At 43.1% G+C, this 18,276-nt stretch overlaps 1 protein-coding gene across 1 annotated transcript; it reads left to right on the forward strand.

Annotated features, from left to right (window-relative positions):
* Positions 1–282: 282 nt before the first annotated feature.
* On the forward strand, positions 283–13,624 carry XRCC2 (X-ray repair cross complementing 2). The gene is made up of 3 exons (XM_056857814.1): positions 283–324; positions 10,106–10,187; positions 12,889–13,624. The coding sequence occupies exons 1-3, from the start codon at positions 286–288 to the stop codon at positions 13,596–13,598; spliced, it is 831 nt and encodes a 276-aa protein (XP_056713792.1). The 5' UTR covers positions 283–285; the 3' UTR covers positions 13,599–13,624.
* The last annotated feature ends 4,652 nt before the right edge of the window (positions 13,625–18,276 follow it).

The raw sequence follows: 18,276 nt of genomic DNA on the forward strand, positions 1-18,276 counted from the left end.
CAGGTGCATCAACCCTGTCTTGGGATACCTGCGTGACGCTCCCCACTTAGAAGCCTTGCAACACGCATGCGCGGGCCGGGACGGCCCTAGCGGAGGGGCGGACAAAAACCTTCCCCCTCAAGTCCCTTCCCAAGACGCGCTCCTTGCTCAGCGCGCGTGCGCGGCTGGAGCCGGCGGTGGGGGAGGGGCGGTCTGCGCGTGCGCGCTGGAACCAGAGTCCGTTGGCGCCTCGGCCGTTATGAGGCGGGGGCGGCGCTTTGCCCGCTCGCAGCCGTTGCTGCTGCTATGGTGGACGGCCTCGGAAAGGCGGAGTCGGGAGCCCAGGTGAGGCGGTGGGCGACGCCTCCCCAGTCAGTGCTCCCCCTTTTCCCCTCACACGACTTGGGGGGGGGTTTCTATTTAACCTAGTACCCAGTTTCCCATGGCACCTTTATCATAGAATTGGAAGGGGCCATAGAGGCCATCTAGTCCAACCCCTTGCTTAAGGCAGGATCAGCCTAGAGCACCCCTAGGGTTGCCAACTTCCAGGTACTGATATGAAATTGTGCAACCCTAAGGGAATTATCTCAGTACGCAACCACAACTTTTCCTTATAAATATATTTCTTTCTTACAAAGTTTCTTTCTCCAAGTGTATATTATTTTAATTTTAACTTGTCTTAACAACTTGTACAACAACAAGTTAAAGATTCTGATAAGTGTTTGTATAGTGAAGTTTGTATAGTGAAGTTTAACTATTCAGAACTTATAATTTTGTTGTTGTACAAGTTGTTAAGACAAGTTAAAGTTAAAATAATATACACTTGGAGAAAGAGACTTTGTAAGAAAGAAATATCTTTATAAGGAAAAGTTGTGGTTGTGTACTGAGATAATTCCCTTAGGGTTGCACAACTTCCAGGTACTAGCTGGCGATCTCCTGCTATTACAACGGATCTCCAGCTGATAAGGATTGGTTCACCTGGAGAAAATGGCTGCGTTGGCAATTGGACTCTATGGCAGTGAAGTCCCTCCCCCAAACCCTGCCCTCCTCAGGCTCCGCCCCCAAAATCTCCAAACCCAGAGCTAGCAACCCTAAGCATCCCCAACAAGTGGTATGTGCATACCCCTGAAGCAGGGCATGAATGGTAACCGCTCCATCAACATCCACAGTTATTTACTTGCAGGCATACTGCCCCTGGCCGTGGAGGTTCTTTTCGTTGCTAATAGACATCCGTAGAGTTCGCTGATTGTGTCAAATCCTCTTAGAAGCCAGAAAATGCTAACAATTGACGCTTTAACAAAATTATCTACGCTAAGAAGCTCCTGTGCTTTTGGTTTGTGTCAGAGATCCAAATATTCCAGATCCTGGATCATTTGGGTTGTGTTTTGCATCACTCTTTTCTGGTGATAACCGTTTTAAGAATGGGGTGGCTGTATACCTTATTCCAAACAGGGCTGCACTATCAGTTTAGGTTGATGTTTATTTATGTAGCGTTGGTAGCCGAGAAATCTAGTCCCTGCCCCATTGAGCTTACAATCTATAATTTACCATCGAGATGGGAAAGGGAGGGAAGGGGTGGTTGCAATGTGTTTATTTCAACAACTGGTGATTAGTTTTAGTAGGCAAGAGGGTGCTAAAGTCTTCAGAGAAAATATGGAAAAAAATCTTAAGATGTGAGCCTAACAGTTTTATACCTCAATAACTTCAGCACTGAGTTTGCCTCTTTCACAGAGCTGATGTGAAGCTATCTGTCATGACCTCAGGATCTCATTGCTAGAGAGTTACAACTAGTTCACACTCCCATCAGTGATGTCCCAGTCTGTACTGCTTTTGTTTCAGTGTATAGATGCAGTTTTCTTTGTCATTTTCTTGGCCCCAGTGGGACTTACTAAAGTCAGAAGCAAGCTGGCTAAGTGGCCTTTCCTGGGCAAATTCTATGAGGAGGCAAACAAAGCCCTGGATCTACTAGCCACATAACCCCAAATAGAAGAACATAAGAAGAGCCATGCTGGATCAGACCAAAGGCCCTTCAGGTCCAGCAGTCTGTTCACACAGTGGCCAACCAGCTGCCTCTAGGAAGCCCACAAACTAGACAACTGCTGCAGCATTCTCCTGCCTGTGTTCCAAACACTTAATATGATAGGCATGCTCCTCTGATACTGGATGGAACAGGGATGCATCAGGACTAGTATCCATAAGAACGTAAGAAAAGCCCTGCTGGATCAGACCAAGGCCCATTAAGTCCAGCATTCAGTTCACACAGTGGCCAACCAGCTGCCTCTAGGGAGCCCACAAGCAGGATGACTGCAACAGCATCCTCCCGCCTGTGTTCCCCTGCAACGGATAGAAAGAGGCATACTTCCCCTGGTACTGGAGGGAGTAGATATCCATCATGGCTATTATTATTCTTTATTTACAAAATTTTGTATCTTGCCTTTCTGCCCTTACAAGGGCCACCAAGGTAGCTAACAATTTAAAACACACATGATAAAATCACATATTAAAACCATTAAAATCAACCACCACCACCCCAAACAAAACATAATTAAAACAATTTTAAAACAGAGTTAAAATCCATACAAAACATGAACAACAGCAAATGAAACATTGGTTAGGAAGGAGGGATCATTGAGATCCCAGGTTCACTACAAGTGGTCTGGCAGGTCCATAAGGAAGTAGGCAGTCCTTCAGATATGTCCGTCCCAAACCATATAGGCCGGGCTTTAAAAGTTAAGACCAGCACTTTGAATTGTGCCTGGAAACAAAATGGGAGCCACTGTAGATGGGCCAAAACTGAAGTTATATGGTCCCTATCCAGTCTGACCAAGAGCTGTTGACAGGTTTCTATCTTTTTATTGGCCTAGGCTCTTGTGACTTAACATCAGTTTATGTAGAGGTTAATCAGAGGAAGCTTTCCATAGTATGGAGATAACTGGAAAAGAAAAGCTTCATCTGCTTTATGTCTGGGGGTCAGCCTGTTGTTAAATTCATAGGAGCAGGGCTGGAAATAAGGGCGGTTATCCTAATAAGGAGTTCCTTAGAGGAAAGGTAGGATGTAAGTGTAATAAAGAGATACTGATGGGTGGTTCCCCACCCCCTTTTCTTCCACTGTGTTAGGTAGGCAGGATTAAAATATCCATTTGGAATAGGATCATTAATAGTCCAGTCATCAGAATTAATGTTTAATTTCTTAACAATTTGGCTTAAAACTGCTGGTAGAGAGACTGGCTTTTGTTGGTATTGTTTAATGGGAAGTTGTTAGCTGGCTCCCCTGGGATGTTGCCCAAGGCACACAGCATGATGCTAAATGACTGCAGTTATTTAGCTTCAAAAACTAGGAAGTAAACACACCAGAAACCCAGGTGCATTGTTGCTTAATTATCATAATAATTTGCATATGAAGTTCTCCAGATATGCACCTGCTGTTATTTGAAGGGGGGGAAAGGGTGAGCTTTTATTATATTAAAATCCCGATTAGGTTTTAATAATCAGGGAGTGGGGTTCTTCTTAAGCGCTAGCAGCAAAATAAGAGGAAATGGAATCTGGAAGTACAGATGCAGAGAGTCTTGATCCTCAGGACATAGTCTGTGCAGAACGTGTTTGCTGCTGGGTGCCCATCAAAAGTATCCATGCAGCCTAGAGTGATGCTTGGAATCCTCACCTGGTCTCTAGCCTTCTTCACTCAGGTCTTGAGACAAATCATAATGATGCCTATTATATTAGGTGCTTTGGAACCAAGGCAGGGCAATGCTTCTGCAGTCGTCTTGTTTGTGGGCTTCCTTGAGGCACCTGGTTGGCCACTGTGTGAACAGACTGCTGAACTTGATGGGCTTTGGTCTGATCCAGCATGGCCTTTCTTATGTTCTTATGATGATCCCACACGGATATCTTCCAGCACTGTCCAGTGTAAAGGTTTTGGTATCATCAAAAGATGAACCAGTAATTCTTCTAATACTCTTTGTTTTCCATAGCCGTACACTCATAATAGAAAGGCACTTCTAATTTATTGTATTTTTAAAGTAATCCCCTAACTTTAGAATCCCAGTGACACTTTCAAGAGAAGGAGCTGTGATGGAGCAGATCTTGCCACAAACTCACTCGGTGGCTTGAGGCAAATCATTCTCAGCCTCATCCCTACATCTGCAAGTCAAGGATAATAATACCTGCCCACCTTACTGGGCTGTTGTAAAGATTACAAAAAGATAATGTGTGTGAAGTGCTTTTGTGTTGTGCATCTCAAGTACCATATAAATGCTAAGTAATTATTAATAATTTGTTTGCAATATTAATTAATGCTGTGTAATACTAAGTCAGCATGGTGTAGTGGTTAAGATGTTGGACTAGGACCTGGGAAACCAAGGTTCAAATCCCCGCTCGCGCCATGGAAGCTTGCTGGGTGACCTTGGGTCAGTCACACACTCTCAGCCCTGACCCTGGCTAGTATTTGGATAGGAGACCTCCAAGGAATATCAGGGTTGTGACAAGAAGGCAGGCAGGCAATGGCAAACCACCTCCCAATGATCTCTTGCCTTGAAAACCCTATGGGACTGCCATAAGGCAGATGTGACTTGACAGTGGGGGAAAATTCTGTTGTTAACAATAATTACAAGTAAACCCATTTCATAAAACCTGCAAATATTATATTGTAGCCTGGGGGAGGACTATTTATATTCACCTAGTGCCTGCCTCAAAAGCAGTTTTGAAATTTTTTAAAGGTCCTACATAAAAATTCTGTCACACAGAATAAGATGTCATTATACTGTTACTGGTAATCCCCACCTCCCTACCTGCTAAGACACAAACATATACAATTGTTATTTGAATGCATTCTTCAGGAAATTTGGAGTGTTCATACATTGGTACCCTGGGTCTTAATTAGTTGTGCCAGGATTGCATTCTCCAAAATTAAAATAAAATTTTGGTATAACATTCCAGTTTGAGGTGTTTGTACTAGAACAGCATTGTGAGTGTCCCATACTCAGTACTGTAACATGTACTGAATATTGTCTTAAATACCTTTATTCTATAATTCTTTTTTCTATTACATCCCAGAAATCCTGTTTGGAATCTCTAGATGCAATATGGTTATGTTTCATAGTTTGCATGATGGAAAATGAATTTAAAATAAAATTAAAAGAAACCAATCATGAAGCCAAAATTCAAGGTTACTGTGGTAAAAACAGTACAAGTTTAAGTAGAAAGTGCCGTCAAATCACAGCTGACTTATGACGACCCTGTAGGGTTTTCGAGGCAAGAGACATTCAGAGGTGGTTTGCCATTGTCTGTTTCTATGTGGGCTGAGAGAGTTCTGAGAGAACTGTGACTGGCCCAAGGTCACCCAGCAGGCTTCATGTGGAGGAGTGGGGAGTTGAACCCAGTTACTACAAGGTTACTGTGGTAAAAATACTACATAGTTTTGTAATACCTAATCTCTTGAGTGTGTGTGCTGGCCTCAGGACATTTGGGATACTGAAACAGAGCATCCCATTAAATTGAGAGACTTGTCCATCTTACAAAAAAACCCATATTGCATTAGGCTCCCTATTTGTTCTGATCAGGAGACTCTTGGGAAATGTCTTGAAACTTGTGAAGCAAAATAAATGGTCCATTATATCTAGAAAACTGAAGAATAAGACAAAGGGAAAAGATAGTTTGACCTTTTCTTCACTGTATAAATGATTGTGGCTCAAGCCAGATTACATTTGGAAAGAGACTGCTTAGATTATCTTTCTAAAAATGGACAGGGGCCATACTCTTAGGCTTTCCTGTTGTGGGAGTGGGTTGCTGTCCTTGCCATCGGGTTGTCCGTAAGAAGGCGAAGATGGGAACGTAACTTGTTCAGGAAGCTTCACTCACAAATTTAGAGTTAGATGTTCCCAACATGTTGAGGACTCTTTCAAATGCTTTTTCCACTGTTGCAAATGGGTGGCATGTCAACAAGCAGCGACTGAATGTAGGCAAGGTGGAAGTGAAAATGGTCAGGGATCATGTTTATCTGGAGAAGTTGAGGGGACTAGCTTTTTTTTTTTTTATAAAGTTTTTATTTTTATAGATGGGAGGGTACAGGAAAAAAAAGGGAGGGTAAATCGTTATATATTTATATAAAAACAATACAGTGTTATAAAGATTTTCTTAATAAAACATAGTTACAAAATACCGTTCAGTTATTCTACTTGTGTCATATTAATATTCTTTTATCAAATATTCTAAATTTTGCTTAACCATTAATTAACATAAAGAATAATGCACTACCTGTTATAAATATTTAAACCAACATACTTCATTCAAATTAATTGCAGTTCATATAAGTGTAAAATAACGCCCACTTCTCATCAAATTGTTCTGTAGATTCATTGGATTTTAGGTTTAACTCAAAAGTCATTTTTGCCATACTAGCATATTCTAACAGTTTTTCTTTCCAGTCTTCTATTTCGGGTACATGAGTTAGTTTCCATGTTCTTGCCAACACCGTTCTAGCTGCGGTTGTAGCATATTTAAAAACATCATGTAAATTCAAAGGCAGGTTTGGCGGCACTATACTGAGTAAATAAAATTTGGGATCAAATGTTAACTTCATATCTAACATCAACTGGAGATCTCGATGAATTCTTTTCCAATATATTTGTAATTTTGGACAGGGGACTAGCATTGATTTCTCTCTCTGTCCTTAATCTATTAGGAAGTATTTATTAACATGATACTTTTATCAGAAGAGACAGTGTGTGTTGTGGTTTGAGTGTCACGCTAGGAGTAGGGAGATCCGGATTCTACTCACTACTCAGCCATAAGCCTCACTGGCTGCCCTTAGTTCAATCACTTTCTCTCAACCCAGTCTACCTCACAGGATAGCTAGGAAGAAAGAAACACATAAGCTGCCCTGAACTCCTTGAGAGGAAGGGAAGAATAAAAACATAATTGATGGAAGCGATGGACAAAACTGTGTTTTACCAACTCCATTTCCTGGTCTGGGAGGAGAGGATCTGGTTAGACCTCTAACTTTGAGAGGCAACCCATGTAAATTTATAATGGACTTCCATTGAAAATTGGCAGCTGATGCAGACCCCTTCCTGATAATGTCAAGGAGATGAGGACATATACCTTCAATTACTTTATGCAAAATCAATTGACTTTCAGGCCAAATTTCAAGTACTGTTTTTTGTTTTTTTGTTTTTTTTACAGAATTCTACATTGTCTGTACTTAGCATACCTCTACCATTCTCCCCATGTGAGCCTTTTCATCCTCTGAGCTCTAGGCTAGCCAACACGTCTGAAGAAAACATGCCCTTTCCCTTTTAACAGAGGCTTAATGAGGTGTTGTTTACCAAGTAATGTTAGCTTCCTATATGCCATGAAAAAGCTTCAGCTGCCCATTTCCACACATTAAGCTCTAATAAAGGGACAGGCCATCTTTCTCCATGCTTTTTGGGAAGCTGTGCTTTTAATGAAGGGTTTTTACCTTATCAGCCTTGTAATGGTCTGCTTTATTTTATGGACAGTTATGGTGCTGCTTATGTCTAATGGTGTGTTGTTTATCCCGAGACAGGTAACCTGAGACAGGTAACCAGTAGTCCTCTGAGGGAAATAGCTCCAAAGAAAAGGAAGTGATTCCTATCAAGTGTTTTAAGAAGGAAAATGGGAACTTGTGTCTATGTTCCTGCCTCCACAAATGTTAGAAATTTTGCTTCAAGCTTATGCTTGTTTATCTAAGAAGTGACAGCTGAGTGATCTCTCCCAACAGTTACTAACACCTGTCAGTTGAACAAAACAACTACATTTTTGTGACAAACTATCTATTGTATATAGTTACCAGAAGTTTCCCTCATTCCTGTTGCCTTTTCACCTGCCAGGTTTAAAGCTGAAACCTCCCTTACAGTCTGACTTGACCATTTCCCCATAAGAGAACCAAAAAAACACTTTATTTGTTGAGATTTCATATCAGTCTCTTGTGTGCCATGTTCAGACATGTACCAACAAAGGGTTTTTCAGTACCTCAGCTTCCTAGGCTGGGTCAGAATATATCTATGTACATTTTATACATCTGGGGGGTTGGGGAACCATTATAGTGGAATGGAAATATTACAAATAAATAATGAATTGACGCTACTAAGCTCAGGAGAATTCTTGCTGCAATCACCTTTAGGAAGTTAGATTGGTGGGGGACTGCTGCAGGAGCTTCTCAGTAGTGGCATTGGAGAGGTAGGACCTGTTGGCTAGACTGGTATGCCTTTTTCGCACCAGTATGCAGGCCTGTAGAAAGCAATGCAAGGCCTTTCTTTGCAAGGCCTTTCTTTTTAGGAAGGAGTTGTGATTCCATGTGTATTTTATGCCTGGTTGAGTAGCCCTTCTATCCTGCCTTTTATAATTAGCATGTTGTGTATTAATGCAGTATAATAAGATGTTCTTTTTAGAGCCATTAGGATTTTATTGTTGGATTGCATATTCTAATGGAGTGTCTTGTATATGCTTTGCTGCTTTCAGCAAATTTTGGCAAAACTCCACAGAAATCAATAAAACTAATCAGCTTAATGGAAACGGCTTCAGCGAGGGTAGAGTGCATTGTGTTTATACTATGCATGGTTTTTCTGCAAATAAGTGGAAGGTATTTTGAATGGGGCAGAGGCAGGCAATGACAAACCACCTCCAAAGGTCACTTGCCTTGAAAACCCTATGGGGGTTGCCATAAGTCAGCAGTGACTTGACAGCAAAAAAACAAAACAAAAACCAACAGGACTATGTCTAGAGTTTAAAACTGAAAGACGTACCGTATTTTTCACTCTATAAGACGCACTTTTTTCCTCCTCAAAAGTGAGGGGAAATGTCAATGCGTCTTATGGAGCGAATGCAGCGGCAGCGGGGCGTGGAGCCGGCCGCCCCAGGAGCTGGCTGTGACGCCGCCAGCTGAGGCTAGGAGGCCCCTCCCAGCCACCCAGCGCAGGGCAGAGCAGTTTAACCTCCCCCTGCGCTTCCCGGTCCTGAGGCTCAGCTGTTGGGCGGGTCCTCGGACCGGGAAGCACGGTGTGTGTGTGCGAAGGTTAAACTGCTCTGCGCTGCCTGCCCAGGGACTGGTCCCAATCGGGCTTGCAGCGTGGAAAGGGAGGCTGGAGGCTGCTGTGCGCACGCTCTGATCTCTCAGAGCGTGCACACAGTGGGGCTTTGAAGGCTTCAGCCTCCCTTTCCACGCTGCAAGCCTGACAGCTCCCAATCGGGCTTGCAGCGTAGAAAGGGAGGCTGCAGCCTTCCTCCTAGCCCTGCTGTGCACATGCTCCACAGAGCAGGACTAGGAAACTGGAAGTGGAGTGCAGTAATCTCTCCACCCAGCCCTGGCCATAAGAACCTCTCAGCTGTTGGTCGGGAAGCTCGGGGGTGTGTGTGTGTGTGCGGAGGTTAATCTGCTCTGGGCAGGCAGCGCAGAGCAGTTTAAACCACCACCGCCCCATTCCCGGGAGTCCCGGGAAGGGGGGCGGTGGGGAAAGAGGAGGAAAAAGAAGAAAAAAATATTTTTTTAAAGACCCAGCGGGTCTTTAAAAGAAATATATTTTTTCTTCTTTTTCCTCCTTTAAAAACTAGGTGCGTCTTATAGAGCGAAAAATACGGTATACTTGTAGTTGTATATGCAAAAAATATTTTAAAACAATTGTTCACTAGTCATTTGTGTATAATCTGTGGGTTCGATCCTAATGCACCTGTGTGCACAAGGGAGACTTCTTTTCATGCAAGGTTTCTGCTAATTTCTTATACACAAAGCTCTTCTAGATGCCTACGCATTTTGCAGTTTACTTTGTCAGGGGATCTTCTATAGAAATTTCTCAGCTGGGAGCTGAGAAGTTTCTATAGAAGATCCCCTGACGAAGCAAATTGCAAAACGCGTAGGCATCTAGAAGAGCTAAATAAACTCTCAACCTTGCACCTTGCTTCCCTTTTTTACTCCTGCCCACTGGTACAGCCTTATCTTTCTCCTGTATTTTCGGGAAGACAGCCTGGCTGCCATATGATGGGGGAGTGGGAAAATTCTCTTCCACAAGCCTAGGAATAAATGCTCACAGTCCTTAGGATATGACAGTGAAGCGTTGAATTTGCTTGATTCATTGTTTTTAGTTAACAGATTGCCTTTCTGTTTGTTTCAAAGCTGCTTGCTCGACTTGAAGGCAGAAGCTTCCTGAAAAAGCTTGAACCGTACCTTTTTGCTGAGGAAGGCTATCCCATTCATGGTAAAACATATTTTCCTTTTTAAAGTATATACAAGTAACAACTGACAAATTAGAAGGTACATAGCAAATGTGCCAGTTTGGTGCTTAATCTATCACACAGTTGTATGACCGCAGACACATGTGGGATCTATTAAAGACAAGGCTTCTTCCAGATGTTTGCTTTCTATATGCTGAGATATTGACGAGGGACACTTCTAAATATGTGTTTCACCCCTTTCCCTACATGCACTGCATCTTCTGCACAGTTTTATGTACTTTTTCTTTTTAAAAAATCCTTATGCATTAAGATTGGAAACTTGAGAAAGTCAGATTTTAATCTCTTTTTATGCTGTATAGAACCATTTAATTCTGCTTCCTCTCAAGTAGTTTGTAAGGCAGCAGATTTCGTTTAAAGAGTGTATCTTTAAAGGACTTTGAGATTTATAAGTGGAAAGTATAGCTTTAAAATTATCTCTTATTCTGTAATCTGAACATTTTTACAGGAGTCTTGTTTTTCCCTTGGCCCAACATTTCCACCAACAATAACAACCTCTAAAAGCTAAATAATGGCTTGAGAAACTGTTTTCTCAGATACAAAACATGTTGGTGTGAACTTGCATTTATTTCTATAATGCCATTTATTCCTGGGTAAATACTGTAAATCCAGAACACCTTCTGTTAAAACTTCCTTCTTTTAACTCAGGGCACCTTTCCTCGGACACTCAAAGAGGCGGCTATCTGTCTGCTGCTTAAAAAAGCCATCCCTTCAGGAAAATGATGTGACCAATTATCGCCTGGTCTCTGATCTACCCTGTCTGGGCAAGGTGATTTAGAGAGCGGTAGTGAACCAACTCCAAGTCTTCTTGGATAACTCATCTGCCCTAGACCCTTTTCATTCTGGCTTCAGGCCATGCTATGGAGAGATAGCTCTGCTATTCTTTATTTGATGACCTCCATCTGAGTGTAGACAAAGGCCAAGCTACTCTGTTGCTCTTATTGGATTTATCTGCAGCCTTTGACACAGCAGATCATGCCAACTTGTTGAAGCGCCTGGAGGCAGAAGTAGGTATCGGGATGTGCGTTGAATTTGTTCAAACAATTTTTTTTTGGTTCAAATAATTTCTCATGGATCAAAGTCAAAGGGTTGCTAATGGAAAACAGTTGTCATCGGTGTGGGACCTATTTTGTGGGGTTCCATAGGATGCAATTCTATCCTCTGTGCTTTTCAATCTCTCTATAAAGCCCTTAGGACAAATCATTCGTAGCTTTGGGGTTGGTTGTCATTAATATGCTGATAGGAATAAAAAATAAGACAGTCGTGCTATACAAGGGGAACTAAGCAGAAATCACAGCAGCTATGACCACAGCAAATTTAAAAGAAGGGACAGAAATGTACAGTAAATCATTTATACAATGATTATGGTAAGACAAACTCATTCAATACAAGTGGGCCTGAATTGGTGCCTGGCTGCAGTGGTCAACTGGCTAAAAGGGAACCATAAAAGGCCGAGGTAATGCTGGTTGGGAAGGAGGAGATCTTGAAGGACATTGTTCTCTCCACTTTTGATTTTATTTATTTATATGTGTGGAGTACAACTGACCCTTGCTGACTCAGTTAAAAGCCTTGGGGTCATACCAGATCCAGCTTTATTACTGGAGAAGCAAGTTAAGGCAGCTGCAAAAAAGGCTTTCTGCCAACTCAGCCTAGCCTCAATACGGCTGTCCTGGCCACCTGGATCCACGCCACAGTAACATCGAGACTAGTCTACTACAATGCACTGTATATTAGTCTCCCTTTAGGAACTCCAACTGGTCCAGAATGCCACGGCTCAACTCTTAACGGGACCTAGACGGAGCATGCATAGTACTCCCATTCTGGAGATGCTCCATTGGCTGCCCATCTGTTACCAGGCTCAGTTCAAGGTCTTGGCCATTGCATGCAAAGCCCTCATGGCCTCGTCCCCTCTTATTTGCAGAACCACCTCTCTCCCTATGCTCTGCCACAACAACTTTGCTCATGTCAGTGGGGACTTCTGCAGGTGGCAACCTGTAAATGGGCAAAAACAACTGCCTGTACACATGTTTTCTCTGTTGTGGCTCCCTCCTTGTGGAATGGCCTGCCTGAGGAGGTCAGGAAAACTCTGACTCTCTTCTGGCTTTCTGCAAACTATGCAAAACTGAACTATTCAAGAGGACTTTTCTGTGCAGGTAATAGGGCTGCACTGTACAAAATGGTTTTACAAACTTGCTTGGATAAATGATTAGGGACTGTGGTCTATACTTATCATAAGTAGGATCCTGTTTATGTGATTTCTGTACCAGTTCATGTGTCATGTGACTACTTATGCTATGCTTCAGTTCTTTCTGGTGGTTCCAGACTTCTAAAGTGCCAATGCATTGGTTACTGAATGTCCCATTTTGTTGATTGCACTGACTCACTATGTGTAATCTGCCTTGAGTCCTTATGAGAAAGGCAAACTATAAATAATGTGAATACATAAAAATACTAGATCAGGAGGGGAAATTACGGCCCAAATCCCATGTGCTTTTACTTTAGCTCAGAATGTGGTGCTGTTGAAAGTTCAACATACAAAAGGAAAGGGATTTTGGAAACAAAAAGGTGTGTGTTCGTGTTAGAACTGAAAGCTGACCAGTTGCGTCTGTCTCTGAGTTACAGGTGTCCTTCTAGATTAAAAAAACTTGTTTCTTCCTTGTTGAACAGGAGATATTGTTGAATTCCATGGTCCAGAAGGAACAGGAAAAACTGAAATGCTCTATCACCTTGTGGTCCGCTGCATTCTTCCAAAAGCGGGAGAGGGCTTGGAAGTCAGCTTGCTTTTTATTGATACTGACTTCCATTTTGACATGCTGCGTCTGGTGACCATTCTGGAACACAGGCTGTCCCAGAGCTCCGAGGAACTGATCAAGCAATGCCTGGGGAGGTTTTTCCTCGTGACCTGCAACAGCAGCGCTCAGCTGCTTCTCACCCTTTACTCTTTGGAAAACATGTTGTGCTCTAACCCTTCGCTCTGCCTCTTGATGATTGACAGCATGTCAGCCTTTTATTGGATCGACAGAGCAAACGGAGGGGAGAACTTCAGTCTGCAGGAAGCAAACCTGCGGAGGTGCTCTCAGTGTCTTGAGAAGCTCGTCCGAGAGTATCGCTTGGCCTTGTTTGCGACAACCCAAACCATCATGCAGAAATCATCGAACTCTGCTGAAAGCTCTGCGAAACTCCAGTTTGAGGCAGATGTGGACTACCGGCCTTACCTCTGTAAATCGTGGCAACAACTGATAACCCATCGTATCTTTTTCTCCAAACAATGCCATCCAGGCAGCACCAGTGGATTTTCAATCGCATCTTGCCATATCCCCAGTAACAGTGTTGTAAAGCGCCCATTTAGCATTTCAGAATGTGGAATCCAGTTTTAATGGTGGGCTGTTTTTAATAGTGTACAAAATGTCGACAGCTGTGTTGTCAAGTTAGTGTAAACTTATGTATTTTTTAAAAAAACTTTAAAATTTTATAGAAACGTTCCATAAACTGTAATTTGACAACTTCAGAGAGTACTCCTGCTTCACCCTTGTGGTTGTGGAAGTATTAAGAACTTTTAAGAAGAAACAGAAGATCAGTCATCCCCTAAGGTGTAATAAGTAGCTGAGGGCTGTACAGTTTCTCTCTCTTACACAGAGCTACGTTAACAAATGGGTTGACAGCAACACGTAACACCTGAAGCTCATAGGAAGAGCATATACCATGTTTGAAACGGTTTGGACTGGAAGTCAGCTGTCATTGAACCAGAGATGGAAACAGATGCTGTTCTTATTCAGTAGAAAAACAACAGATCTATTGCTAACTCTACAAAATGTCTGTTTTCTTGTTGTCTACTCATTTCAGAGTCTGATTGGTTTTTTTATCATCTAAACCAGGGGACCCCAACATGGTACCCATGGGTACCATGACACCTGCTGACACCTTTCCTGGTGCCTGCCAAGTGTTTTCAGAGAGCGGGTGGGTCCAGGTGGGGCTTTCGCCAGCATGAAGAGTTACTATTAGAATTATGCATAACCTCACTTCCTGACATCATGTGGTTGGGTCTGTGTCCTGTGACAGCCATTTTGTGGTTGCGCCCACCACCCTGTGTCAGAATTTGAAAGGTGCCAACAGCCTCACAAAGGTTGGGGACTCCGATCTAAACAAATGTTTATGCAATGTGAAGAAGAAGAGTTTTTATATGCCGACTTTCTCTACCACTTAAGGGAGAATCAAACCGGCTTACAGTCATCTTCCCTTCCCCTCCTCACAATAGACACCCAGTGAGGTAGGTGGGACTGAGAGAACTGTGACTAGCCTAAGGTCACCCAGCTGGCTTCATGTGGAGGTGTGGGGAAACAAATCCAGATCACCAGATTAGCCTCCGCTGCTTGTGTGGAGGAGTGGGGAATCAAATTCTCCAGATCAGAGTCCACCGCTCCAAACCACTGCTCTTAACCACTACACCACGTTGGCTCACTGTGGAGAAACAAATAAAGGCACCACCTTAGGACTCTTTTCATGCTAGGTCAGCCATTCTCATACATGCAAGTGATTCGGTAGTCTTTAAACTCAGGATCTTGTTCCAATCCTCAGGGGTTTGCTACAGTCTACTTTCATTTGGGGGGGGGAAGCTATTTGCTAATTTTTTCCCCACGGCTGCATCAAAACGGCAACTTTCCCCAACAACTGTCACGCTAGTAACTAGTAGAAAAAGTGTCTTCAGAAAAGACTGAACAGAATGAAAATGTAGAGCTGAAGTTTCTTATTTTGACAGTCATCCACTCAGAATGTGAGAGTCCATTTGGTGTACCGTATATACTCGTGTATAAGCCGAGTTTTTCAGCCCAAAAAAAGGCTGAAAAATCCCAACTCGGCTTATACACGGGTCAATACGGTAATTGGGCGGTTTCTCCTTTGGAGCCGCCTGAATTGCGCTCCCGCCGGCCAGCTGATTTTCCCCCGCACACCCCCACCGCACCGCGCCTTCTGCTGTGTGGCGGCAGTGGCCGCCGTTTTAGAGCGCAGCATTACCGGTAAAGGGAATTTCTTATTGACCTTCGGCTTATATGCGGGTCAATAAGAAATTCCCTTTTCTGGCCTCAAATTTGGGGGGTCGGCTTATACTCGGGTCGGCTTATACCCGAGTATATACGGTAGTTCCCCAGCCCCCCAATAGTGCTTTTGGGCAGCAAGACTCTTTCAAAACTTACTGCTAAGAACTAGTGTAGGAGTCTTTATGAAAGGGGGGAAAGAACAGGAACAAATTTGTGCGGAGAGAGAATTGGTGATTAACCACAGCTAAGACCTGTCAGCCTGTGGATGGGGAGGATATCAAACTAATGAGGTCTAAGCACAGAGAGCTACCAGGATAATTACAGTAGTAACATTCAAAGCCTTATAAAACTAAACATAATGGGGTCTGGTTTCCTTAAACCAGGGTGCTCAATGTAAGGTCTATAAAGTTCATTTTCAATAGCATGAACACTCAGTATAGTTCAATGTGAAGAAATCTCAAGACTTGCTCTTCCTATGAACAGCACTGAGTTCTAGCCACGTGTTGGTTCTTTCCTGTTAATCCTGTCACTTCAGTGAATCAGAATATAACATCCTGTGTAATGGGGCAGCCTCGCCAAGATATCCTTTCAGTGATGTCACTGGTGAATGATTGGTGAATGTTTTAAATATTCAGAGGCATTCACATTGGTAATTTCCCATCTCCTGCATTTTTTGAGTTCTCTATTTGTCTCCATTCCAAACAGTTGGTTTACTGCTTTTCTTCTGCTCAGTTCAACTTTTGACTTGAACTGCAATTCTAAAACCTGGCAAACCTTCCATGAGATTGCAGAATAAATAAGCAAACCAACAGGAGAAGCCCAGCCTACATGAAGTCAAAGCAGAATATTTGTGTTCGGGATTCAGCTTGCAACATGTCAAAATTCTGGCAGACTGCTTTCAGCTAACAAGAAATGCCCTGCAGGTCTGGCAAGGGGAAAATATTGGAACTGTATAGAAAATACTAATCTATTGCCTCTGGGGCTCCAATGGCTTTACAAAATAAACGGTCTTTTGCATTATTTACAAATCCAGTGCACACAAAGTATCTGAAAACTAAAAAGTTCTCAGCACTCTAGTGCACAGACGAATAGAGCTGACATTAGAAGAAGTATTCCGTTTCAGGCTATACTCTGTTCCTAGCTGGTATGCTTCATGGAATTCAGCCGTGATCCCAAGAAATGCTTGTTTTCACCGACAGGGTGACCCAGAGGTAGAATCATGGAAGGGACCATACCGGCCACCTAGTCCAACCCTTTGCTCAATGCAGGATCAGCCTAAAGCCAGGTATATGGCTAAAGAAGAGCTCTGTGCATCTCACTCAAAGTGCTGCTATAAGCTTAAGCAAGATCCCGTTTTTTAACCCCAAATAAGGCAACTTTTTCTTGTACAAGACTGAAGGAAATCAAGAAAAATGACACAGAGCAGAATGTTGCCAAAGTCTAGTATGAAGCCACATCAGAAATGGACACCAAACCATCTTCCAGTTTCTACATTTAGCAACAAATTATTATTTTTACCAAGATGATACAGAAATCATGTATCAAACACATGATAAAGCAACACCATCAAGATTTCTAAAATCAAAATAGAAATTGGTATTCAAAACTATTTTCTTAATATAACTTTCCCTTAGTTTTCTTAGCCATTCATCTTCCAGAAATTTCTTCCATACTTTTAAGGTCTCTGTTCTAGTTGCTGGATGAAATGGAGCAGGGTGTCATTAGTACACTGAGGACAGTGCGCTCCGTTTATATTTATTTATATTCTGCAAGGAGTTTAGGGTGCCGTACGTCAGTTTGAGTCCCAGCAGCTTCTGACACTACCCTGGTGAAGTTCATCAACCAGTGTGAACAAAGCAGTCTGCATCCCAAAATCAGGTCTGAAACCCAATTGAAATGGATCAAAATAATCATCACTCACACACACAAGAAAGTACCAGTCTACCACTAACAGAGGTCAAGAAAGTAAGCAGTGGAATGGGCTGTGTGAGGAAGGCGGTGTCCTGAAAAGATTTTGGGAGGTTCCACAAGGCCATTTTATTTCCTAGGTTTTTTTATTGCGTTTGAGCCACAGGCATTCTTGGCTCAGAGGGACAAAGGGCATCTTCAAGATGGGTGTTTCCTTTTCCTCTTAGCTCAGGAGGCAGGATTAAATATTTAAATTTCTCCTGGCTTCTGAGGGTAAACATCCCCTATAGCCAGTTCTATTTCCTGCCTTTATCGAGAGAGCAGTCTTTAGCAGCTCTCAGCTTCAAGGATCAGACAATTCTTCATATTTACTACTCTTACCTATTCTTAACCTTCAATATCTTACCTATACTATACACTTCTGCTCCTTCCTATCTATTACTATCCTCTTCATTTTGGAAATAGAAAGAGTAATAGGTCGGAGAGGGATCCTTCCCGCCAAAACAAAATGGTGGATTGGCAAAACGACAACTATATCGCCTCAGCCGATTTGGACCCTAGCTTATTAAGGGCCATGCCGGATCCTAACGAGCCCTCAACCAGTCAATCTCTTGACTCGAGGGTCAAAACAAAAAAGAAAACTAGTTCAAGCGGCGGCAGCAAGCGCAAAAGGGCTGTCTTGGCCGATAGTAAGCGCGCCAAGCGCTTAGTTGAAGCCGCCCGATATGCAGCCGTGCCGCACAAAAACGGTAGGAATACCGTGGCGGCCAGCGGCACGGAGACTACGGTGGCAACGGTCGCTTCTCCCACGCAACAACTTCGGGGAGCAATTCAGGAGGCTGCCGGCTCGCCTTTGCCTCGCAGCGCCCCGTCTCAGTCCGTAGGCGGCTCACCTTTAGATCCCTGCCCCTATTGCAAGAAAGCGGGTTGGCCTTCTTGAAAGCAAAGCTTTCTTCACTCATTAAGGATGCCTTCACAGAGGGTTTGCGAGTGGCTCAACCCCCCCCTCCCAAGTTACGCGCAGCATCCTCTAACCCCGGCATTACAGGCAACCCAAGACTACCATTCCTTGGGAGCTCACCCAGTCCAGATTAATGCCAGTACCTCTTAT

This window comes from Euleptes europaea, chromosome 11 (assembly GCF_029931775.1).
Source record: "Euleptes europaea isolate rEulEur1 chromosome 11, rEulEur1.hap1, whole genome shotgun sequence".
Taxonomy (NCBI): domain Eukaryota; kingdom Metazoa; phylum Chordata; class Lepidosauria; order Squamata; family Sphaerodactylidae; genus Euleptes; species Euleptes europaea.